At 40.7% G+C, this 25,747-nt stretch overlaps 1 protein-coding gene across 2 annotated transcripts in view; it reads right to left on the bottom strand.

The window, feature by feature from the left end:
• Positions 1 to 5,712: 5,712 nt before the first annotated feature.
• LOC134079131 (E3 ubiquitin-protein ligase TRIM35-like) overlaps positions 5,713 to 25,747 on the bottom strand; it is a 41,817-nt gene continuing 21,782 nt past the window's right edge. The window contains exons 1-7 of one of the 2 annotated variants that reach the window (XM_062535310.1): positions 13,063 to 13,118; positions 12,480 to 12,963; positions 10,670 to 10,765; positions 10,005 to 10,235; positions 9,849 to 9,877; positions 9,608 to 9,729; positions 5,713 to 6,739 (exon numbers count right to left, since the gene is read on the bottom strand). In XM_062535310.1, coding sequence (XP_062391294.1) covers positions 6,201 to 6,739; positions 9,608 to 9,729; positions 9,849 to 9,877; positions 10,005 to 10,235; positions 10,670 to 10,765; positions 12,480 to 12,869 — 1,407 coding nt within the window. In that variant the 5' untranslated portion in view covers positions 12,870 to 12,963; positions 13,063 to 13,118 and the 3' untranslated portion in view covers positions 5,713 to 6,200. Of the gene's footprint in view, positions 6,740 to 9,607; positions 9,730 to 9,848; positions 9,878 to 10,004; positions 10,236 to 10,669; positions 10,766 to 12,479; positions 12,964 to 13,062; positions 13,119 to 25,747 lie in introns of those variants that run through there. The other variant, XM_062535311.1, reaches the window with a different exon arrangement.

Genomic DNA, 25,747 nt, shown 5'->3' with positions numbered 1-25,747 from the left:
ATAACTGGCAGAGTGGGTACATTCTCACAGTAATTTACTCACACACACACACACACACACACACACAGTACACTGGTGTCAACTTGTCAGTTACAACATCAAGAAATACATGCCCTCAAACAGCAGCACGCAGCAGATGTTCTGTTGTTCACTACGGTTCAGCAGCGGAACAGCGACAGACGTTCTATTGTTCACTACGGTTCAGCAGCGGAACAGCGACAGATGTTCTATTGTTCACTACGGTTCAGCAGCGGAACAGCGACAGACGTTCTATTGTTCACTACGGTTCAGCAGCGGAACAGCGACAGACGTTCTATTGTTCACTACGGTTCAGCAGCGGAACAGCGACAGACGTTCTATTGTTCACTACGGTTCAGCAGCGGAACAGCGACAGACTCATTATGGCCTGAGCATTGCGTTACACTTTGCCATTGCGTTACGCTTAACCATTTTGTTATCGGCGTCATTGCGTTGCGCCACTTCTTTGGGTCTGACAATCATCAAGCCTCTGAGGAGTACACCTCTAATTGGCCCGTCAATATACACATCAAACTTCACTTCCCCGTACCGTATGTTCACTAACCTGAAAACTGCGAGTGAAAATACTGTACATTCTCCCCAAAGTGTGTGTGTGTGTGTGTTTGTGTGTGTGCACGTGCACGTGCACGTGCACATGCGTGTGTGTGTGTGTGTGCACGTGTGTGTGTGTGTGTTTGTGTGTGTGTCTCTGTGTGTGTGTGTGTGTGTGTGTGTGTGTGCACATGCACGTGTGTGTGTGTGTGTGTGTGTGTGTGTGTGTGGGTGTGTGTGCACGTGTGTGTGTGTGTGTGTGTGTGTGTGTGTGTGTGTGTGTGTGTGTGTGTGTGCATGTAACCAATCTCTCTGTTTAAGGTGGCTATTTTCCAGAGCAGTCCCCATGGTGGAATGTCACTTAAACATCTGTTTGAGTAAACAGCAGTGTCACGAGGTCATGAGGCCATCCTTAAAAATATCTTTGTTTGCAGTAACAGCCCCCCCAAAAAATAATTGGGTCGGTAGGTAGGCAAATATTTTTTTTTTCAAGATTCAAGGTAAAAAAAAAAGTACATTTTTGGTCACGGCGATTTTGTTGGTATGAATTTAAAAACATTTGCATGTTATATATATATATATATATATATGTACATACACACACACACACGACACTATATTGCCAAAAGTATTGGGTCACCGGCCTTGACCCCCATATGAACTTCAGTCACATCCTATTCTTAATCCATAGGGTTTAATATGACGTTGGTCCAGTCTTTGCAGCTATAACAGGTTCAACTCTTCTAGGAAGGCTTTCCACAAGGTATATGCATGACTGTGTACCCGTGCACCAAGCAAGGTCCATACAGACATGGATGACAGAGTTTGGTGTGGAAGAACTTGACTGGCCTGCACCTGACCAACCCAATAGAACACCGTTGGGATGAATTAAGGGGACTGAGAGCCAGTCACCTCGTCCAACATCAGTGTGTGACTTCACAAATGTGCTTCTGAAAGAATGGTCAAAAATGCCAATAAACACTCCTAAACCTTGAAGCTCAAAGCTCTTATACTGTAGCTGCAAAAGGTGGACCAATGTCATATTACAGTAAGCCCTATGGATTAAGAATAGGATGTGACTGAAGTTCATATGGGGGTCAAGGCAGGTGACCCAATACTTTTGGCAATATAGTTATATTTCTGAACGTGACTTAACAAAAATCAGCATACTTTATAGAGGGTGCATTAACCGTATGTTATCTGCACACCTATGACTAGATCCAATTTGTTGTAACAACACACAAACACTCTTGCTTAAATTTTTGCTTTATAATGATCTTTACCTTTTTAATTATTCTTTGACTATATTGCCCTTCTCTGCTCTTATTTGTTACTATTTGCTTTGTGTCTAAAGCACATTGAATGACCTGTGTATAAAATGTGCTATTCAAATAAACTTGACTTGACTAAAATGTAGGCTATAGCTTTAAATATGCTGTAGCCTACTGTCAGAGAAGTAAACAAAAAATATATCATATGAAAATATATTATGAAAAAAATATGTTCATTTCAATGATTTTACTGGTAACTAGATTGGTTTACTTGCATCCACCGCTACGACGCGTCAATGCAACCTACAAATCAGAGACATTACGTTGCTTTCTTTTCTCCACCAGTAGCTAGATCTTAACCACTTTAAGAATTAGCTGTCCTTGCTAGCCTGTAGTAGAACGATCCCTTAACGGGTCACTTAAATGTTTCAATCCAAAAGAAACCACTTAATGCTGGCACGTCCTCAATTTTTTGAGTTTCTTCCACCAAAACCTTAAGGTCTCACTTAAGTCTGTTGACACGGTCACCGTTACACGAATGGGGAGAAGGGATGGGTCCGAGAAAATATCTGGACATAACTTCGTGCCAAGTCATCTAAATGTTCAAGTGTTTAATGCGTTTTCAGGTGGATAATAGTGCCCGAACTAGTATAAGTTTTGACGTTGACCGCGAACATTTCTTGGCTACAGCCGCAGCTATTAGGCAACAGTCAAGCGCGAACCACTGGCAGTGAATGAGACTGGAAGCAGCCTGTAGCGCATGTCAAACATAAACATATGACGCCACAGGTTTTTATTTGGAAGAAAGAACGCAGCCTACGTTTGTATGTAGGCAATTTGTATTCACAATACTTAGGAAAATATAATATTATTGTATTGCATTTGTATTGGGTGTTTGAAGAAAAATAGGCCTAATTAAAAAATAAATCGGTCGGTCTTAACGCAATTTGCAACCGGCAAGTCGGTCGGACTAGAGAGGGAAAAAAACAAATATTTGGGTCGGCCCTATATTGACAGGGTCGGTCGGGTTACGGCAAACAAGAATATTTTTAAGGATGGCCTGAGAGAGAATGTGTGTGTGTGTGTGTGTGTGTGTGTGTGTGTGTGTGTGTTTTGTGTTCAAGCAAGTGTGTTAGCAGGTGTTGGTGGTCTTTGTCCTGCATTTTAGTCTGAATATAGTGTGAAGGCATGTGTGTGTGTGTGCGTGCGTGCGTGCGTGCGTGTGTGTGTGTGTGTGTGTGTGTGTGTGTGTGTGTGTGTGTGTGTGTGTGTGTGTCATGGAACCAAGACCACATCCAAACTCCATGCGATGTGAGCAAGCATTAGCAACACTAATGTGTTTAGCTGCACTGTGTTCAAGGGGAATGCCCTTGCTGTAGTACGTGACGTGAGGTGAAACAGTGCTCTGCAGCATAATGCTAATGACATTTTGAGCAGGACTTTTGCTGGACGTCCCATTTCTATTTCCCTTCTGTCGCTCCCATTGCTATTTTGAACAAGCAAAATGACACAATACCAGAGGTGGAAAAATCCAGTTTCAGTGAGTAAAAGTCCTACCACGTATCTGTGCCACACGTTCATTTAAACCAACTGATTCTAATTAGCACAACTCTTCTGTAGAGCAGCTAATTGATGAGTTCAAGTTAAGTGCACAGGTAGAGTTTTCCACCTCAGCACAATACAGTAGGGCATACAGTATGTAATGGATTCAGTGTGGACAGAGAGCATTAAATGCTACACGGCAGAGAGCATGAAATGCTACATGACAGAGAGCATTAAACAACAGAGAGTATTAAATGCCTCATGACAGAGAGCATGAAATGCTACATGAGAGCGTTAAACAACAGAGGGTGTTAAATGCTACATGATTGAGAGCATTAAAAAACAGAGAGCGCTAAATGCTACATTACAGAGAGCATTAAATGCTACATGACAGAGAGCATTAAATGCTACACGACAGAGAGCGCTAAATGCTACATGATTGAGAGCATTACAAAACAGGGAGCGCTAAATGCTACATGATTGAGAGCATTAAAAAACAGAGGGCCAGATGTACTAAGACAGCGCTAATAGCGAGTTTTTGTATGCGCAGAGTGCGAACGCTGTGCTTTGCTATATTGCGTCGAATTTACTAAGCTATCACTTCATTACGTTAACTGCATTCTGTGCCGCCCGTTCCCGCCCCCTGTACCACGCCAATTGCGCGCATGCAGAGCTGAACAACGAGCGCAGTTGAATATTGCAACATTAAAAGGAATCAAAGTTTAGCGATCATACATGATACAAAGATGTCAACGAGCTGCGACAGACAGAGTAGGCCTAGTAGTTCTACTAATCCACTTAAAAAAAATACTTGTGAACTATTTGCTGCACGTAGACTATATGACTTAATGCCTGTCTAACAGATTGGGAAGTGTAGGCTATGTCGTGAAAGAGAAAACACGATTTTAGAGAGACAAACAAAAGTTAAGGTTGCTTTTGACATAGTACAATGAAGAAAACTGATGCTCTGAATATTGATTCAGCTGTCTCTAGATGTTTTTCTAATAGACGCATTTAACCGCAATTTGGATTACACCTGCTTTCAGAAAGCGGAAGTTTTTCAACGCAAAATAGACGTGCGCCGTTTTCATACATATGGCGGAATACTTAATCAATCGCTATTAGCACCTCTCCTCCTCTGTACTTGCGCGTTACACCCATTTTCAGCTGATCCGCCCAGGAATTAATATGCATGACACGGAAAAGCGCAAATAGCCATTCTCAGCTCCCACGGCAGGCAGTCTGCGCGTTTCCCTCATTGCGGCCGATTTGTACATACCATCGCCATGCTATTACGTGCACGTTACGTCTAAAATGGGTGCAAAACGTTAGTACATCTGGCCCAGAGAGCGCTAAATGCTACACGACAGTCGCTCATTCGGATCCAGTGAGGAGGCCATGTAGGACTTGGCCTCTGTGTTGTGGAAGACATTGGTCCCCCTGGTGACTTGAGACATGAAGGGACACTAAAACACAGGAGGCACATTGAAGACTACCGTCAGAAGCCAAGTGTCAGAAAACACACATTAACATTCCACATTCCTCTACTGTTCTGTGTGTGTGAGTGTGTGTGTGTGTGTGTGTGTGTGTGTGTGAGAGAGAGAGAGAGAGAGAGAGAGAGAGAGAGAGAGGCTTTTAATCTGACATCATCAGTCATGCCAGCCTGCTCTGATAATTAGGTAAGGGCTCCACCTGTTGGTCACACTCATATTGCAAGGAGTTATCTGCACCACGGGTCCATTGTGGCTGTATTTGCCTAGAGATTTAAAGGTAAACTAGAGGCTGAATGGATCACAAAATAATTTACTATCAATTGTGTTAGCCTGCATTATTGCATGAGTGTGACTTCCTCAAGGAAGCAGGGATATTCTGTTTGTGAGGTTGCGTGACTTTTTCTAGGAAGCAGGAATATTCTGTATGTGAGGTTGCGTGACTTTTTCTAGGAAGCAGGAATACTCTGTATGTGAGGTTGCGTGACTTTTTCTAGGAAGCAGGAATACTCTGTATGTGAGGTTGCGTGACTTTTTCTAGGAAGCAGGAATACTCTGTATGTGAGGTTGTGTGACTTTTTCTAGGAAGCAGGAATACTCTGTATGTGAGGTTATGCGATGATGCCGGCCAATCCGAGTGGCGAGGTGCATCGTGGAACGTCTCTGTTCTCACGTTAGGTCATGTTCTAACGTCATGTTCACCTGTCCGCAACTCTACAGTATCTTCAAGTTTATTTAGTCATATTCTGGATAACAAGATATTATGAAGTTAATAGTAGGCCTACTTTATTTTTGGAAACAGAAAATACAAGACCTTTGAATAATATTGTATTTTAAAGTAAATGTATAACGCATGAGTAAATGTACAGTATAGCGCATTGCTACCGTAATGGTGGGTTTGCACCCCGTCACAGTAATACTTTTTACAGGAGCTGTGAAATGCTGTAGGTTTAGGGTTGTTTTGAACACAGCCATACAGCTCTCTTACAGTTAACTTGCATTGTATTTTAAAGAAAATGTATAACATGCAGTAGGTATATAGCGCTACCGTGATAGTGGGTTTGCACCTTGTCACAGTAACACTTCTTACAGGAGCTATAGGTGAAATGCTGTAGGTTTAACTTGCATTGTGTTTAAAAGTACAGTCAGCGATTGAACATCTACAACATTAAAAACAGTATCATCCAGGCCATTTGCAAATCATTACATGGCAAAAACAGGATTAAAGAAGTCAAAGAGGCCCATGCTAATATTTATTCTCTTCTTATCTACAGAGTCTACAGACTCATGCTGATCAGTCCTGGTACAAACAGAGACACTATCAGCTCTAATTAGCCTGCTCTACTCTAACTGTGACCTTCACTGGTAAGATCCTCAGAGGGGAGACACCAGTGTTAAAGAATGGATACACTCTCTCAGTGAAAGTGTGTGTGAGAGTGTGTAGGTGTGTGTTATTATCAGGGTCAGAGAATGACAGCTCTCCTCTGTCCCAGTCCAGCTGCACTCTGATCCTCTGGAGTTTCCTCTTCACTGTGGGGGAACTGAAAGGCTTTGGTGCAGAACGTGCTCCATACCTACCATCCTTATAACAGAAAAACAAATGTCCACTCATAGAGGTGTAGTCTCCCTTCCTCTGGAGAGACTCTGTCATCACACCCACAATCCACCATGGATTCTCCCCAACCTCCACATCCCAGCAGTGAGTCCCAGAGTTAAAGCTCTCATAGCCCAGGATGTCACAATACTCATCAAATCTCTCTGGGTTGTCAGGAAGCTGCTGCCACTCATCACCACGTCTCACGCTGGTCAGATCCTCCGACAGGACGAGTCGTCCAGCTGCGGTGTTGGGGTCCAGAGTCACAGGAGCTGCAGACAGAAGCAAACATAAACTCTGGGGTTCTGAAGATGATCATTTAATATATTTTTTTTGTTTGCTTTTTTTTTCCAGTTGTTGTGATGTGCTGTCTGTGTTGACAGCACCATGGAGGTATTATAAGAACTGGAGAAAGTGAACAAGTCCCGCCCCCGTTCATTTCAATGGGAATGCTAGGCTAGTGAAAATTGCCAAAATTGAACGATTTTTTCAGGCTTCAACATGGCGTTTCAAGCGGCTTGTTTCCGGTGCCGTTTTACTTAGCCAATTAAGTGCCATGTTACTGACTGACGTAAGGTACAGAAGGACAGCTCGTGCCCACACTAAGCATGAGGAGAAATGGTACCGGACATGATGTATTTCTGGAAAGTGGCGACGAGGAAGTGCCTTGCTAATCGGCAAAGCTAATCAGTCAAATCCTGACCCCCTGGACAGCACACTTTTCACAGCTCATCCACAAGGGAGCAACAGCAATTTTCTTTGACCTGATAGCTGCGAGCTACTTTAAAAGCCATGAAGCGGCTTTAATGGAGGAACTCTGTTTGGCATGAGGAAAGGCCTGCTTGGGGGTAGGGATGGGTATTGATAAGTTTTTATCAATATCGATGGCATTATCGATTCTGCCTATCAATCCAATTCCTTATCAATTCTCTTATCGATTCCCCAAAAATGTAGGTGCACCCACATTTTTCATTGCATCGCCTTTAACGCCAAAAGGTCACCTTTTATCGCTCTCCTTTCATATAATGTGAATGATTTTTTAACAATAAGGCGTAGAAAAAGCTTGTCTTTATTTAAAACACAATAAGGAATATACATATTATTTATAAAGAATTATAAAGATGTATAGCCTACAGTATATATATGATATAATATAATTCTTTATATATTCTAATCTACTGACATTTCTGATATTCATGACATTCATGACTAGGCCTATTCATATTACAACTCTGCCTCTTTAATTCAGCTGTCGGCTTGAAGCCTCAAATTGTAAACAAAGTAGCATAGTTGGCTAGCTTAGTCTACTGGTTGGACTGTTCAGTTTCCCCACATGTGTTTAAGTTGCAAGGTAGGCTAATACTTTTTCTCCTTGGGACAGGCCCTTTTGAGTCTTAGAGTTGGAAAACATTGAGATGATCAGTCAACTTGAATGCAAGAGTTTGAATCAAATTTGTGCAGTAGCCTCGCTATGATGCTAACCGAAATTAATTATAGGCTAATGTCGCTAGTTGTCTTCTATGCCTCATTGCTTTCACGATTGTGCATGTCAAGGGGCGTGTGTCCATTGAGCGCGCACAAGAGAGGGAGAGGGAGAGAGAGCGGGCCAAGGTGGTTACTTCTATACAGTTTGGCAAAGTAACACAACATTTCAGGAAAACCAGAAAAAGTCCGACGTCATGCAGGCTGAGGGAATCGTTAAGGGAATCGATAACAAAAAAAGACGTACAATGTCGATGGAATTGATAAGTTAAACCCGGTTCCAAGACGGAACCGGTTATCGATGCCCAACCCTACTTGGGGGCTACCAGCACCTTGTGGTGTCCACCCTGGCCACCCTGGCCTCTTTGATGGATTTTCCCTTCCTTCCCCTCGGATGTGTTTTGTGTTTGGGCCCATTTCTTTTTTCTCTCTCTTTGTTTTGGGGTAGGAGTAGGAGTTATGCGGATGAAAATTAGCAGTCATGCTAACTCTGCCGTTTTTACATTGTATTTATTCTAATGTTCATGAAAAGGCATTGGCCCTCATTTATCAACAGAGCGTAGAAACCAGCGTATATCTGAGCGCAGAAATCATCTAACGACGGGGCTCACGTGTGATTCATCAAACTTTTGTATCACTCCAATTCCAGCGTAAGAATAAACGTGTGTTGATAAATGTGGCGGCTGGAAACAAGCGTGATTTAAATATCACGCCCCTATATTATGCTCATTTTAATGGCCTCGCCCCTAGAATTTACGACATGAAAGTGCATTATACTGTACGTCCAAAAGAGATCATTAGTGATCTCGAGCCACAGTGACGTCCAGCTGAACCTTGTTAATTTTGACAGCTCAGTCATCAAGGAAGGCGGGAAAGTAGAGCGATTTAAGCGCAGACTTTATTTTCGCAGAGAGAACGCATCATATAAATAAATTCATTACAAAACCGTACGACACTGAAATTAGCCCTTTGAAAATAATTTAAAATATACAGTATATGCCTAGGCCTAATTCATGAATGTTGCATTTGCCAAAGAGAAAGCAATCATCGCCTATGGCTATTCTAAGCCATGAAATGTGTCAATATAATATGCTACATTACAGCAAATAGGCTGCACATGCAGGAAAGGTGTTGTCCGAGATAGTCCATCAATTGATGGAGATAGTCCATCAATTCAACTATTCAACTTTCTAATGCACCGCCGATTTACTGCTGCACGATGCTATGCCGCCTGAAAAACTTGCGTACACGAGTTGAGACTAGACGTGAGATTTGAGCGTAGCCACCGATCACGTTCACATTGATAAATGCCATACTTTGCGTGGAAACAAGCGTACGCCTGTTTTAAGCCTGTTTTTGGTCGTACGCACGTTTCATAAATGAGGGCCACTGTCACTCCCTACTAAATAACCTGAATGAATGAACACATGGGCTGGTCACCTGGAGAAGGCGATGCGCGGGTTGGTCCAGGACTTGGACACACAGTTAGGGACTGCTTTGGACAGCACATCTAATTTCCCTGAACTTGGAGTGAGCTTGTTGCTAGGCCACCTCCTAACAATCATTTTCATATTCTATGTGTGTGTGTGTGTGTGTGTGTGTGTGTGTGTGTGTGTGTGTGTGTGTGTGTGTGTGTGAGTGTGTTAGACAGAACTCACTGTACTGAACAGTCTCCTGCATCTTCTCCCAGACTCTGAACTTCAGGTTGCCCAGGTGCTTTGCCACATTGATCAGAGCTCCTGAAACCCTCTCTGGATCCTGCAGTGTTGTGCACTGGACTCTGGAATAACATTCAGGAGTCAGTGCTGAGTGAGAATGAGAGAGAGAGAGAGAGAGAGAGAGAGAGAGAGAGAGAGAGAGAGAGAGAGAGAGAGAGAGAGAGAGAGAGAGAGAACTCACTTTTCCACTGCCTTGTTGCTCTGGTAGCCCTGTGAAAGAACAAATGCCAATTATTACTATTTTCAGACATCTGTAGTTCATCAAATATCAGTTTTATTAGTCATCAGTGCCCCTGAAGTAGAAACATGTTTTAAGGTTTAAAGTTACTGTTCTTACTTTCAGGAATGAAGCATCATCAGCTCCCATCTGCTCTTCTATGGCTCTGATTGTGTCTGAAAGAGATGAGATCTCTCTGCTCATCTTCTCAATCTTCTCCTTCATCATCTGACTCTTCTGCTCCTCTTCCTCCCTCAGTGCAGCTATCCTGGCCGCCTCTTCATCTCGTAGAAACTGGTAGAGCTTCTCAAACTCCTCCTTGATCTTTTTCTCTGTGTTTTGGGTTTGCCTCTAGATCAGCAGATGAATGGATGGATGGATGGATGGATGAATAGATAGATAGATAGATAGATAGATAGATAGATAGATAGATAGATGGATATGTTATTGGCATCCAGTAGATATGATATACAGGGCAGTCTATCCACCTGACCTTCAACCTTCTACACCTGACTAGTGGCACATTTCCAAAACATCCTTCTTCTTTTGTATCTTTTTTGTTCTGTGTTTTTGTAAAGCGCTATACAGAACCTGTGCATTATTATTATTATTATTTGATAGACATGTAATGCCCAATAAAAGGCTCTGGGCATTCGTTAACCATGCCTCAAATACAAGAAAATTAGTCTTTGGTTCCCAGATCACATCTCACCTGATAGACTGTTTTTTATTTTGACAATATAAACAAAGGTTGATGCCTAATACATGTACTGTATATCTCTTACCTTAATGTGTGCAGCTGTTTGATCATCGATGTGTTTAACTTTTTTAAAGGTCTTCAATTTATTTCTTAAAGACTCCAGACTGAACTTGAGTTCCTCCTAAAAATCATGCAGACAGAATAACAACTACTGTAATAAATTAGGGCAAAAGATTAGCCTCTAACAGTGCAGGAAAGATCTAAGGGCGGAATTCTCCCCTTCCCGCGTAAATAGCGCATCCACTTTTGTTATGTGTTTCAGTTGTGCACTTCTGTTTTACGCATATTCTGCCGTCCTAGCTTCTGACACACCCACATCGCGCAAGTTGGAAATCGAGGCGGCCTTTATGAAAGAGGTGTGATTTATTATTGTAATAAAGTGACTCGTAGTCAACTTCGCAGGTTCCACTTTATTGAACACTTGCTGCATCACTCATATACACTGGCAGCATACCTGCTATCTATTTATACTTGACCCCGAGGACCCCTGGTGGGCCTATCTAAATGCCTGAATTAAAACAGTGCAACATCACATTACTACAATTATGACCACCGCTAGCATAGCTAGCGTAGCGGTCATATCATGATCACAAAGTTTTTCTTTTTTTTTCTCTCTCCCGTGAGAGTATGTCACGTTTTGTGGAATTTCATCCATGGGGGGGCTATAAAATAAATCAATTTATGTACATTTAGTGACTGTACACCCGTCGGCCTGCAGATGAAGCTTTTGAGGGAAGGGTTGCTGGTCAAGAATGACACATAGAACTACTCACACACACGCACAGATACACACACATCCACAGATTCCACACATGCACACACAGACACGTATGCCCGCACACATACACACGCACACACACACACACACACACACACTCACACACGTTGCCAACCCACACACACTCTACAAGTTTAGGAGATATGCGCATATAAATTGCACAAATAGGAGATACAGGACAGTTGACAAGCGTAATTTCTTTTTGTGGAGTGAATGTGCAGAACTGAGCGGCGGTCATATTGTGTACCGCTATGCGGTGCATCTAGTTTAAAAAAGAACCAGACTGATTCAGCACCTGCTTAGTTTAGGTTGATATGAAAACGTGGAACATGGACTTTCTCATTGACCTTCTGAATGCCATTTCAATCCAGAAAGAACACCAACCAGTCTTTGATTTTGAAAACGTACTGTAAGCAAGGTGAACTGAATGGAGAACAGCCTATAGTAAAATTGTGTGTCATCACATAGCCAACAAGGAATTGACTTTTCGAAATTTCACTTTTGCTTTGAGGTTTGTTTATAAAGAGTCAAGACGTGCTTGAGGTGTGTAGATTCATAATTCAAAAACTCACGGTTGACAAAAAGGTTTGGGGTGCCTCTGATAATATCAATTTAACACAGTAGAGACTGGCATAAGGACTTCAATCTCCATTACAAATGAATCAAGAGACAAGAGAATAAACTATGCTGCTCCACAATATTGCAGACGTCTGTGCAAATGTATGAATGACTTCAGTGAAGTTTGACAGAAAGGGACAGATCCAAACAAAGTATGCTATGGCATTATCACTTCACGTCTAGTTAAAACTGAATATGCACAATCGGTAAGCTCCAACACTCAAAGTGGGTGATTATAACAGTGTTTTCACTATTTAATAATGTAGCCTCATGGATAAGGTAATGTCACGAAATATGCTACCGTGCCACACTGTAATGCGGAAAACATGAGCCGTAGCAGCTTATCAAGCATCACATTTGATACGGTAATGTCAATTTGTAACGCTCCGCTTGAGTGCAAGAACTCTTAAACACTATTCTTTCAAAATACTATACATACCTTTATATCCTCTACAGCCTCACTGATGGGGATGAAGCTGTGATTAAAGTGTGTATTGGAGTCTCGACAAACCACACACACAGGCTGCTGGTCCTCCAGACAGAAGAGCTTGAATTTCTCACTGTGCAGACTGCAGAGCACCTCAGACCCTGCTGAAGGTCTGTGTAAGAAGTTCTCACACAGGTTTTTTAAGTGGAGGTTAAGCGGAGGATGTTCCTTTGATGACCTCCTCCTGCAGACTGGACATTCTCTGGAGCCTTTAGTTTCCCAGAACGTCTGCAGACAGACTTTACAGATGCTGTGACTACAGGAGAGGAGGATGGGATCCCTGAAGATATCACAGCACACAGGACAGGAGAAGTCCTCCTCAGTAAAAGATTTAGAGGCCATAATCGACGTACTCGTGGTCTCTTTTTTGCATCGTCTGAATGGTTTCCAACTGTTTGCTTTCACTTTCAACTTCACCGTTGGAGGTTGTCAGTATCTGGAAAAGAACGCATTGAACATACTGAATCCAAAAGTCCAAATTATTTTACAAACATGATGTATCTGTTTGGAGAGTCTGCATTTCATACTCTTGTACCTTTTTAGATTTCAGAGGGAAGTCATCAATCAACGCAGTCCGTCTGCCTCAGTTCCTACTTCCTCATTCAACAGGCAGAGGTGGAGGGAGAGGTGTGCGTGTGGGGGGGGGGGTGGGAAGTGCAGAAAATGATTCTGATTGGGCAACCCTGGGCATAGAGAGAGAGAGAGAGAGAGAGAGAGAGGCCCTACATCCTCTGACATCACTGGGATGTTAGGCCTATTTCTGAGGGGCTGAAGCCTCCCTAAAATGATTTAAAAGCCCTGATACACTTCAAACCTGTACACATAACCTGAGGTCCCTGCCTTCACCCACAATTTCACCTGAGGTCCCTGACTCACCCATGCTTTTAAAGAATGTATTGCTTGATTGACAGTATGCCTCTGAAGGGAAAGATTTGCTCATCAATTGATTGGAATTCTTCATGGTCTGCTACCGCCACAAATGTTTTCTGAAGCGTACTTAGCTTGCAGATAACTCAGAATGTGCTCATGTCTGTTTACAGACAAGGCATCTGCAATTATGCCTAGACGTAGGCCATCCTCACTGGACATTGGTCCACTCTACATCTGTGCCCAAGGATATTGAATGAACCCCATGACCATGCTGATGGCAAATCTCCATCAAAGTCGTTGTCTTGGAGTTTCCGGACATGTTCTTGAGTGCAGGCAGGTGCCTTGCGAACATTTCTCTGGGCAAGTACCATATGGCCATGTTCCACAGATCCCTCTGCGTCCTGTCCCTCATCCTCCTGTCCCTCATCCTCCTGTGCCTCATCCTCCTGTGCCTCATCCTCTTGTCCTTCATCCTCCTGTGCCTCATCCTCCTGTCCCTCATCCTCCTGTCCCTCATCCTCCTGTGCCTTCATCCTCCTGTCCCTCATCCTCCTGTCCCTCATCATGCTGCCCTCATCCTCCTGTTCCTCATCCTCCTGTACCTCATCCTCTTGTCCCTCATCCTCCTGTGCCTCATCGTATTGACTGTCAGCATCCTGACTCTCTGCATCTCCTTCATCATCCTCATCTCCCATGCCTCTATTAATCTCTGGCAGCCACTCATCATCTCTGTCGTCTCTGTGCTGATTGTCACTGGAGTCGGAGGGAATTTCCTGGACTATTCCGTAGTCTTCCCTATTCTTTGCTGCCCTGCATCCATTTTACTGCAGGGACCACTGTTTTGATCAGAGGGGCGCGTTCAACCAGCCAGTGTTTTGATCAGAGGGGCGCGTTCAACCAGACAGTGTTTTGATCAGAGGGGCGCGTTCAACCAGCCAGTGTTTTGATCAGAGGGGCGCGTTCAACCAGCCAGTGTTTTGATCAGAGGGGCGCGTTCAACCAGCCAGTATTTTGATCAGAGGGCCACATTCAACCCGGGATGGAAAAAAAGCAGACAGTCTTTAAGCGTTGAAAACTTTTAGTTCTAGTTTATTTGGAGCATGAAAAATAACATACAACTCAGTCAGATGTAAGATGCTGGGAGACATTACAGGTCTCTTCACACCAGGACTTGCAGGTGCAGAGGTGCAGTAGCTTCTTCCCTGCAGTCACCCCTGAACTCTAGTTCTGCAGATGTTATGGCCTTGAAATAGCATACTGTACAATCACTGACTGTGCCTTTAAAGTATATGTAGGGTATAATGAAAGGAAATAGGCCTGTATCTGCAACATGTAGGCCATCAAAATAAGATGAGTGGTTAATTCTACTTCAGGAAATAGTAGACTGTATATCAGTATCATTATGGGAAAAAAAGGCAAAATAAGTTTGAAAATATCAGCATATGGGGGCGCTGTAGCGCAGCAGGCTACAGCGCTCGTACCACATACAGTTCCAAGTGCCCACGGGGACACAGGTTCAAATCTGACCTGAGGTCATGTCCCGAGCCTCACATCTCTCTCCCACTTGCTTCCTGTCTACAATTTCGCTGTCCTGTCATAATAAAGGCAGAAAGGCCAAAAAATATACTTAAAGAAAATATCAGCATATTTAATATCAACAGAAATCCCATATCCTACACCCCATCGATGACATGTTTAACTAGGAGACAATGGACAGCACAATGTTCGGGTATCAAACAAATAAAGCACGTTCGAGGTGGTAATGTGGCCACAAAGTGCAGTCCATCATCCTGCCTATACCACTGTTGCCACACTTGCGTTGTGGTAATTTGTAATTTCCAAAGTTGCAGAGAGTGCACACACATCCAACTTTTTGCGGGCGCAGAGTAAAGAAACATCTGTAAAAATTGTAAAAAGTACCTGCACACTGTAGGCCAGTCAATCTAGCGTTTGACCCATAACTAATTGCAATAGTAATCATTCCAAGTTTTTGTGACCCCTAGGTATATCTAATTAACATATAAAAAATCTACCCATTTATATTTAGTGGAACATACTTTTTTTCAATGTCAAAGGTAGCAATTTCCAATGCATTTTGCCATTGGGATTTACTACTGGTGAAATGGGTACAATTTTAAACTATAGATATCAAATTGAAACTTTCACAGTTGTTTACTCACATTAAGGCAAAGCTTTTTTGTATTGCAAGTTTTCTGAAATGCGATGTTTAGATATGCAAATGAGACCAGTTTTACTTAAAAATGCAATAATTTGCATATATTTCTAGAAAACTAAATCTGAACAATAGGTACAGTCAGCTTCAAAATAATTGCTACATTTTGCTTCTTTATTGGATACCAAAAGCCTATGCAAAGGGAATATTAGATATTACTTCATATCACCTCAGAAATTAGGAAATCAAGTCGAGTCAAAATCAATGTGTTTCAATGGAAGTACATTATAGAACAAATGATTGTCAATGATATGGTATGATGGAAGTATCTCAGTGCATGCCAACTCACTTGATATGTTGTCTAAAGGTCAATATCTTCCTTATGTGACTTGGCATGTGACTTGAGATACTTCCATCATACCATATCATTGACAATCATTCGTTCTATAATGTACTTCCATTGAAACGCATTGATTTTCACGTGACTTGATTTCCTCATTTCTGAGGTGATATGAAGTGATATCTAATATTCCCTTTGCATAGGCTTTTGGTATCCAATATAGAAGCAAAATGCAGCAATTATTTTGAAGTTGACTGTACCTATTGTTCAGATTTAGTTTTCTAGCAATATATGCAAATTATTGCATATTTAAGTAAAACTGGTCTCATTTGCATATCTAAACATCACATTTCAGAAAACTTGCAATACAAAAAAAAATTGCCTTAATGTGAGTAAACAACTGTGAAAGTTTCAATTTGATATCTATAGTTTAAAATTTTACCCATTTCACCAGTAGTAAATCCCAATGCCAAAATGCATTGGAAATTGCTACCTTTGACCTTGAATAAAAGTATGTTCCACTGAATATAAATGGGTAGATTTTTTATATGTGATGCAGGAGGGTTTAAGGATCAATAAAAAGTATGAACCATTACTATTGCAATTAGTTTAAGTTTTGGCCCTTTTTTGAGCTAGATTGACTGGCCTACTGTTGCTGCTGCTCCCGAGGTGATTTATTTACACACACAAAAATAAATCACTGTGAATAAATCACTTCGGGAGCAGCAGCAACAATGTGCATTTACTTTATCAATTAGTAATATCCACTCTTAATTGCTAACACTTGTGTGTTGAACTACATCTCTCCACCACCCATCAAATGTGTGGCGCCGGCGCAGGGAACTAGGGCCCTGTGGGTGTGGCTGTGGCTGTGGCTGTGGCTGTGGCTGTAGGGGTGGTTGTTGGGGTGGCAGTAGGCGTGGCTGTATGGTTGGTTTTGGGGGTGGTTGTGGGGGTGGCAGTGGACGTGGACGTGGCCGTAGGACCAAGCCTTGTGTTCGCTGCTGTGGGGATGATGGCGACGGTGGTGGATGACCGCTCTGTGTGCGCCCTGCTGGAGTTGGTGGCAGTACTGCCTGCAAGCCCCTTGTGCGCCCTGCTGGAGTTGGTGGCAGTACTGCCTGCAAACCCCTTGTTGGGCCTGTTGGAGGTGGTGCACGAGACCTCTGTGTGCGTCCTGATGGAGGTGGTGGAAGCACATCCTGCAGTGTGTACTGGACTCTGGAATAACAATCAGAAGTCAGTGCTGCTGTGGGTTTGGGTTCAGAACCACAGAGAAGAAAAATAAAGGAGGTACATTACTCACATTTCCACTGCACACTTGTAGGTCTACAAAAGAACAATGGAGGAAAGGCATTATGAGAGATAGAAAGATAGATAGATAGATAGTTTATTATCCCATAAGCCGCATTCACATACGTCGCTACTCGCCCATCGCTCCTCGCTTCTCGCCGAAATTCTATTCGCTGGCAGAAAAAAAATTCTGCTGCCGGCGTCGGTTGCCATGGCTCCCCACTAGTTTACTTCCCACTGCAAACATGTTCGTTAAAGGGACACTTGACCGATTAGCATTAAGCTTTGTATCTTTAGCAAACAAGTCATGCTGTTGAATGGTGCATCATTCCCTCAGTTTGCCTTGAGATGGGAGAAATACGGATTTCAATGTTGGACTTCCTGCTTTCAATGATGTAAAAATCATCATTTTACATCATTGAAAGCAGGAAGTCCTATTCATGGGTTTCATTGAAATCCGTATTTCTCCCATTCTTCTGAAGTGTCCCTTTAACTGTCAATCATCTCTATTCTACATTTCTGATTTGGTACTCGCTTCACTCGCACCCGCCAACATCGCATCGCTAGTCCTCGCATCGCCTGTCCTGGCCACATTCAGCTAGAACACATTCACATTCCATTGACAGTTCTCGCTCAGAGATGGGTGAGTAGCGACGTATGTGAATGCGGCTATAGAGATAACCATCACCACACATCTTCTTTTCATGTTCCATCACACAGCACCACACAGCATATAAAACATGTCCTCAACACATACTGTATACCATCCATCCATGTGACATATATCTCATCCACACAGCATATAAAACATGTAACACATACATCCCATCCACGCAGCATCTAAAACATGTACTGTAACACATTTAAACCATCCATCCATGTGTATATATTTCATCCACACAGCATCTAAAACATGTAGCACATACATCCCATCCACACAGCATATATAACTAACATGCAGTATATCACACCCACAGATTCATGTGACATGAATCTCATCTACACAGCCCTTATATCATATGACATATAATATAACATGCTATATGTGCTGTGTGGATGAGATATATGTCACATGGATAGGTGGGATAGTTATATATACTGTATATAAAGCACCCCAGTTATCAGAGCAGTTTAATGAGCAGTTAGAGTTGTTAGTGACACTTAAATAGAAAATCTCAGGATTGCTTCTTACCTGTAGAAAAGTCACATCATCAACTCCCATCATCTTTTCAATGATATTGATTGTTTCTGAAAGAGAGGAGATCTTTCTGCTTATCTTCTTAATCTCCTTCTTCATCGTCTGGGTCTTCTGCTCCTCTTCCTCCCTCAGTTCAGCAATCCTGGCTGCCTCTTCATCTCGTAGACCCTGGCGACGCCTCTCAAAATCATCTTTGATCTCCCGCTCTTTTTGCTGGGTCTGACTCTACATTAACACACACAATAAACCCTCAATTCAGTTTTTGCTATAAAACTGAATGGAAGTGAAGTTAATGACTATTCATCTCTCACCTGAATACATGTCACTGATTGGACACTTCTGAGTTTCACTCTGTCTTCAGTCTTTCGTTTCTCTCTGAGGGAATCCAGCGTCATTTTGAGTTCCTCCTGAAAAAAGTACAGACTTCACTATTGGCTAATGCACCACCGAGCTGATCTTGAATGAACCAGTTTTGTAGAAGGAAATATGCTATGGGATAGTGTATATCCAGAAAATGATAATAAACTAGAGATGTAATTCCAAGGAAATTACGAGTGCATGAAAATGCAAAAATGATGAGGACTTTTATTTTGAAACAGTTGTGGGTAGAGGAAACAGTTGAACAGGATATGTTGTCTTAAGAGAGCCAGAAAGCCTGAGACAGAGAGTTGCTGCCAGGTGGCTTTGAACACCTGGCTTAAGATTCTAATTGCTTAACGACTTTATTGTGATGTCATAATCCAATGTTAAGTCTATGGGAGAAAAAATGTTTTAAAAAATTCATATAAATTAAACGATAAAGTTTTCAAAGATGAAAATTACATAGCTGAAGTCACCTAAGTAAGACCTACGCAGCGCAGTTTGAATGAAGTTTCTACGTCGAACGGTTGAAGCTGAATTGAACGCAGAAAAAGTGTCTGAAGAAGAACTAGAGAAAGTAATTCCAGGGAAATTACGAGTGCATGAAAATGAAAAAATGTATAGATACAGTAGATAATGTAGATATAGTTACTAAGGTGTAGCTAGGATAAACATGGTGGTTGCATAGTTCAAAGAAAGCTGATAGTGTGAAGGTAGACAGTTTAAAGCTTAAACATTACAGTTCAAACTGAACTAATGATTTCTAGCAGTTAGGTTAAAAATGCTAACTATGCTAACAATGCTAACCAGGTTGATTAGCTAACTTAGCTAATCATTTCTAACAGTTATGTTAAAAATGCTAACAATGTTAACAATGCTAACCAGGTTGATTAGCTAACTTAGCTTATCATTTCTAGCAGTTATGCTAAAAATGCTAACCATGCTAACTTGCTAGTGAGGACTTTTATTTTGAAACATTTGTTGATAGGGTATCTATGGTGGCCACTATCAGGAATAAAGAAGTTACTGTAGTAAAATCATGTTGGTTGCTATGGAAACGGTCATAAACGCTTAAATTTAATGGTTGCTATGTTGGTTGCTAGGTACATGGAGGTTTCATAAAGTTGACTGGAGTCATAGTTGATGATAACTGACAGTTGGAATGGTTGAGCAGTTAAATAGTTGAGTAGTTTCAATGGTTAAATGACTTAATAGTGTTTTATTGCAGTGAGGACTTTTATTTTGAAACAGTTGTGGACAGAGGAAGTAGTGAAACAGGATCTGTAGTCTTAATGAGATTGTATGCTTAAAGCCTGAGAGAGAGAGAGCTGCTGCAGGTGGCCCTGGCCACCTGGCATAAGATTCTAATTGCCCTATTATGATGTCATAATCGCAATGTTAAGTCTATGGGGAATTTTTAATAGTTTTTATTTAATAGTTCAAAAAGTATAAAAGTTACAAAGTTGAAAAATACAAAGCTGAAGTCACCTAAGTAAGACCTACGCAGCACAGTTCGAATGACGTTTCTACGTTAAACGGTTGAAGCTGAATTGGACGCACAAAAACGTTAGAAGAAAAATAAAAACTAGAAATGCAATTCCAAGGAATTACCAGTGCATGAAAATGCAAAAAAAGATAGAAAATGTAGATATGGTTACTAAGGTGTAGCTAGGGTAAACATGGTGGTTGCATAGTTTACAGAGACTTCATAGTGTGAAGGTAGACCGTTTAAAGCTGAAACATTCCAGTTCTAACTTAGCTAATGATTTCTAGCAGTTGTGCTAAAAATGCTAATTATGCAAGCAATGCTAACTTTACTTACAATGCTAACCAGGTTGATTAGCTAACTTAACCGATGATTTCTAGCAGTAATGCTAAAAATGCTAACTATGCTAACAATGCTAGATATGCTAACAATGCTAACCAGGTTGATTAGCTAACTTAGTTGATGATTTTTTGCAGTTATGCTAAAAATGCTAGCAATGCTAACAATGCTAACCATGCTAACTAGATAACTTGCTAGTGAGGACTTTTATTGTGAAACATTTGTTGCTAGGGTATCCATGGTGGCCACTATCAGGAATAAAGAAGTTACTGTAGTAAAATCATGTTGGTTGCTATGGAAACGGTCATAAACGCTTAATTTTAATGGTTGCTATGTTGGTTGCTAGGTACATGGAGGTTTCATGTAGTTGACTGGAGGCATAGTTGATGATAACTGACAGTTGGAATGGTTGAACAGTTAAATAGTTGAGTAGTTTCAATGGTTAAATGATTTAATAGTGTATTATTGCAGTGAGGACTTTTATCTTGAAACAGTTGTGGACAGAGGAAGCAGTTTAACAGGATATGTGTAGTCTTCAGAGAGATTGTATGCTTAAAGCCTGAGAGAAACTGACAGTTGGTGCCCAGGTGGCTGACCAGCTGGGGTAACATTCTAATTGCTGCCGTGATGTCATAATGAGCAATGTTAAGTCTATGGGGGAAATTATAATAGTTTTTAACTAATAGTTTAAAAAGTATAAAAGTTACAAAGTTGAAAAATACAAAGCCCACATCGCGTAAGTAAGACCTACGCGACATAGTTTGAATGGAGTTTCTACGTTAAGCGGTTGAAGCTGCATTAAGTGCGTTAGAAGAAGAATAATAATAAAATGCCTAGGAAGAACAGTACAGTGCATTTTCATGCACTGTAATAACTAGAAATGCAATTCCAAGGAATTACCAGTGCATGAAAATGCAAAAATGTGTAGATAGATAATGTAGATATGGTTACTAGAGGTGTATCTAAGGCAAACATGGTGGTTGCATAGTTTAAATAGAGTTGATAGTGTGAAGGCAGACAGTTTAAAGCTTAAACATTCCAGTTCTAACTTAACTAATGATTTCTAACAGGTATGTTAAAATGTTAACTATGTTAACAATGATCACCAGATTAATTGGTTTACTTAGCTAATGATTTCTAACAGTTATGGTAAAAATGCTAACTATGCTAGCAATGCTAACTATGGTTGTTTAGCTAACTTAACTGATGATTTCTAGCAATAATGCTAAAAATGCTAACTATGCTAACAATGCTAAAATTGCTAACAATGCTAACCAGGTTGATTAGCTAACTTAGGTGATGATTTTTTGCAGTTATGCTAAAAATGCTAACTATGCTAACAATGCTAACTATGCTAAAATGCTAACCAGGTTGATTAGCTAACTTAGCTAATCATTTCTAGCAGTTATGCTAAAAATGCTAACTATGCTAACTATGCTAACCATGGTAACTAGCTAACTTGCTAGTGAGGACTTTTATTTTGAAACATTTGTTGCTAGGGTATCCTTGGTGGCCACTATCAGGAAACAAGAAGTTACTGCAGTATAATCATGTTGGTTGCTATAGAAACGGTCATAAACGCTTAATTTCAATGGTTGCTATGTTGGTTGCTAGGTACATGGAGGTTTCATGTAGTTGACTGGAGGCATAGTTGATGATAACTGACAGTTGGCATGGTTGAACAGTTAAATAGTTGAGTAGTTTCAATGGTTAAATGATTTAATAGTGTATTATTGCAGTGAGGACTTTTATTTTGAAACAGTTGTGGACAGAGGAAACAGGATATGTAGTCTTCAGAGAGATTGTATGCTTAAAGCCTGAGAGAGAGAGAGCTGCTGCAGCTGGCCTGGCCACCTGGCATAAGATTCTAATTGCCCTATTATGATGTCATAATCGCAATGTTAAGTCTATGGGGAAATGTTAATAGTTTTTAATTAATAGTTCAAAAAGTATAAAAGTTACAAAGTTGAAAAATACAAAGCTGCCATGGCTTAAGTAAGACCTACGCAGCGCAGTTTGAATGAAGTTTCTACGTTAAACGGTTGAAGCTCCATTCAGTGCGTTAGAAGAAGAATAATAATAACTAGAAATGCAATTCCAAGGAATTACCAGTGCATGAAAATGCAAAAATAGATAGATAAACGGCCCCAGCCGTGGCGCAACAGGCTGGGGCACCTGCACTGCACGCCGGCGACCCGGGTTCGATTCCCGCCCCGTGGTCTTTTCCGGATCCCACCCCAGCTCTTTCTCCCACTCGCTTCCTGTCATTCTCTACTGTCCTGTCCAATTAAAGGCATAAAAAGCCCAAAAAATAACCTTTAAAAAAAAAAAAAAAATAGATAGATAATGTGGATATGGTTACTAAGGTGTAGCTAGGGTAAACATGGTGGTTGCATAGTTTACAGAGAGTTGATAGTGTGAAGGTAGACAGTTTAAAGCTGAAACATTCCAGTTCTAACTTAACTAATGATTTCTATTCCTGTTAAAATGATAACTATGGTAACAATGATAACCAGGTTGATTGTTAACTTAGCTACTGATTTCATGCAGTTATGGTAAAAATATTAACTATGCTAACTATGCTCACAGTGCTAACCAGGTTGTTTAGCTAACTTAACTGATGATTTCTAACAATAATGCTAAAAATGTTAACTATGCTAACAATGCTAAAACTGCTAACAATGCTAACCAGGTTGATTAGCTAACTTAGGTGATGATTTTTGCAGTTGTGTTAAAAATGCTAACTATGCTAACAATGCTAACTATGCTAAAAATGCTAACCAGGTTGATTAGCTAACTTAGCTAATCATTTCTAGCAGTTATGCTAAAAATGCTAACTATGCTAACAATGCTAACTATGCTAACCATGGTAACTAGCTAACTTGCTAGTGAGGACTTTTATTTTGAAACATTTGTTGCTAGGGTATCCATGGTGGCCACTATCAGGAAACAAGAAGTTACTGCAGTATAATCATGTTGGTTGCTATGGAAACGGTCATAAACGCTTAATTTCAATGGTTGCTATGTTGGTTGCTAGGTACATGGAGGTTTCATGTAGTTGACTGGAGGCATAGTTGATGATAACTGACAGTTGGAATGGTTGAACAGTTAAATAGTTGAGTAGTTTCAAGGGTTAAATGATTTAATAGTGTATTATTGCAGTGAGGACTTTTATTTTGAAACAGTTGTGGACAGAGGAAACAGGATATGTAGTCTTCAGAGAGATTGTATGCTTAAAGCCTGAGACAGAGAGAGCTGCTGCAGCTGGCCTGGCCACCTGGCATAAGATTCTAATTGCCCTATTATGATGTCATAATCACAATGTTAAGTCTATGGGGAAATTTTAATAGTTTTTAATTAATAGTTCAAAAAGTATAAAAGTTACAAAGTTGAAAATTACAAAGCTCCCATGGCCTAAGTAAGACCTACGCAGCGCAGTTTGAATGAAGTTTCTACGTTAAACGGTTGAAGCTCCATTAAGTGCGTTAGAAGAAGAATAATAATAATAAGAAAAAGCCTAGGAAGAACAGTACAGTGCATTTTCATGCACTGTAACTAGAAATGCAATTCCAAGGAATTACCAGTGCATGAAAATGCAAAAATAGATAGATAATGTAGATATGGTTACTAAGGTGTAGCTAGGGTAAACATGGTGGTTGCATAGTTTACAGAGAGTTGATAGTGTGAAGGTAGACAGTTTAAAGATGAAACATTCCAGCTCTAACTTAACTAATGATTTCTATTCATGTTAAAATGTTGATTAGCTAACTTAGGTAATGATTTCTAGCAGTTACGCTAAAAATGCTAATTATGCTAGCAATGCTAACTTTATTAACAATGCTAACCAGGTTGATTAGCTAACTTAACCGATGATTTCTAGCAGTAATGCTAAAAATGCTAACTATGCTAACAATGCTAAATTTGCTAATAATGCTAACCAGGTTGATTAGCTAACTTAGTTGATGATTTTTTGCAGTTATGCTAAAAATGCTACCTATGCTAACAATGCTAACTAGCTAACTTGCTAGTGAGGACTTTTATTTTGAAACATTTGTTGCTAGGGTATCCATGGTGGCCACTATCAAGAAACAAGAAGTTACTGCAGTATAATCATGATGGTTGCTATGGAAACGGTCATAAACACTTAATTTTAATGGTTGCTATGTTGGTTGCTAGGTACATGGAGGTTTCATGTAGTTGACTGGAGGCATAGTGGATGATAACTGACAGTTGGAATGGTTGAACAGTTCAATAGTTGAGTAGTTTCAATGGTTAAATGATTTAATAGTGTATTATTGCATTGAGGACTTTTATTTTGAAACAGTTGTGGACAGAGGAAACAGTTTAACAGGATATGTGTAGTCTTCTGAGAGACTGTATGCTTAAAGCCAGAGAAACTGACAGTTGGTGCCCAGGTGGCCGGCCACCTGGCGTAAGATTCTAATTGCTGCCGTGATGTCATAATGAGCAATGTTAAGTCTATGGGGGAAATTGTAATAGTTTTTAACTAATAGTTTAAAAAGTATAAAAGTTACAAAGTTGAAAAATACAAAGCCCACATCGCGTAAGTAAGACCTACGCGACAAAATTTGAATGGAGTTTCTACGTTAAGCGGTTGAGGCTGATTTGCGTGCGTTAGAAGAAGAATAATAAGAAGAAGAAGAAGAAGAAGAAGAAGAAGACCGAGGAAGAACAGTACAGTGCATTTTCATGCACTGTAATAAAAAGCCTAGGAAGAACAGTACAGTGCATTTTCATGCACTGTAACTAGAGAATGTAATTCCAGGGAAATTACGAGTGCATGAAAATGCAAAAATGTATAGATAGAGTAGATAATGTAGATATAGTTACTAAGGTGTAGCTAGGGTAAACATGGTGGTTGCATAGTTTACAGAAAGCTGATAGTGTGAAGGTAGACAGTTTAAAGCTTAAACATTACAGTTCTAACTGAACTAATGATTTCTAGCAGTTATGCTAAAAATGCTAACAATGCTAACAATGCTAACCAGGCTGATTAGCTAACTTAGCTAATCATTTCTAACAGTTATGCTAAAAATGCTAACTATGCTAGCATTGCTAACTATGCTAACAATGCTAACCAGGCTGATTAGCTAACTTAGCTAATCATTTCTAACAGTTATGCTAAAAATGCTAACTATGC

This window comes from Sardina pilchardus, chromosome 4, assembly GCF_963854185.1.
Source record: "Sardina pilchardus chromosome 4, fSarPil1.1, whole genome shotgun sequence".
Classification (NCBI taxonomy): Eukaryota; Metazoa; Chordata; class Actinopteri; order Clupeiformes; family Clupeidae; genus Sardina; species Sardina pilchardus.
This window is presented reverse-complemented; position numbering and strand designations above follow the sequence as displayed.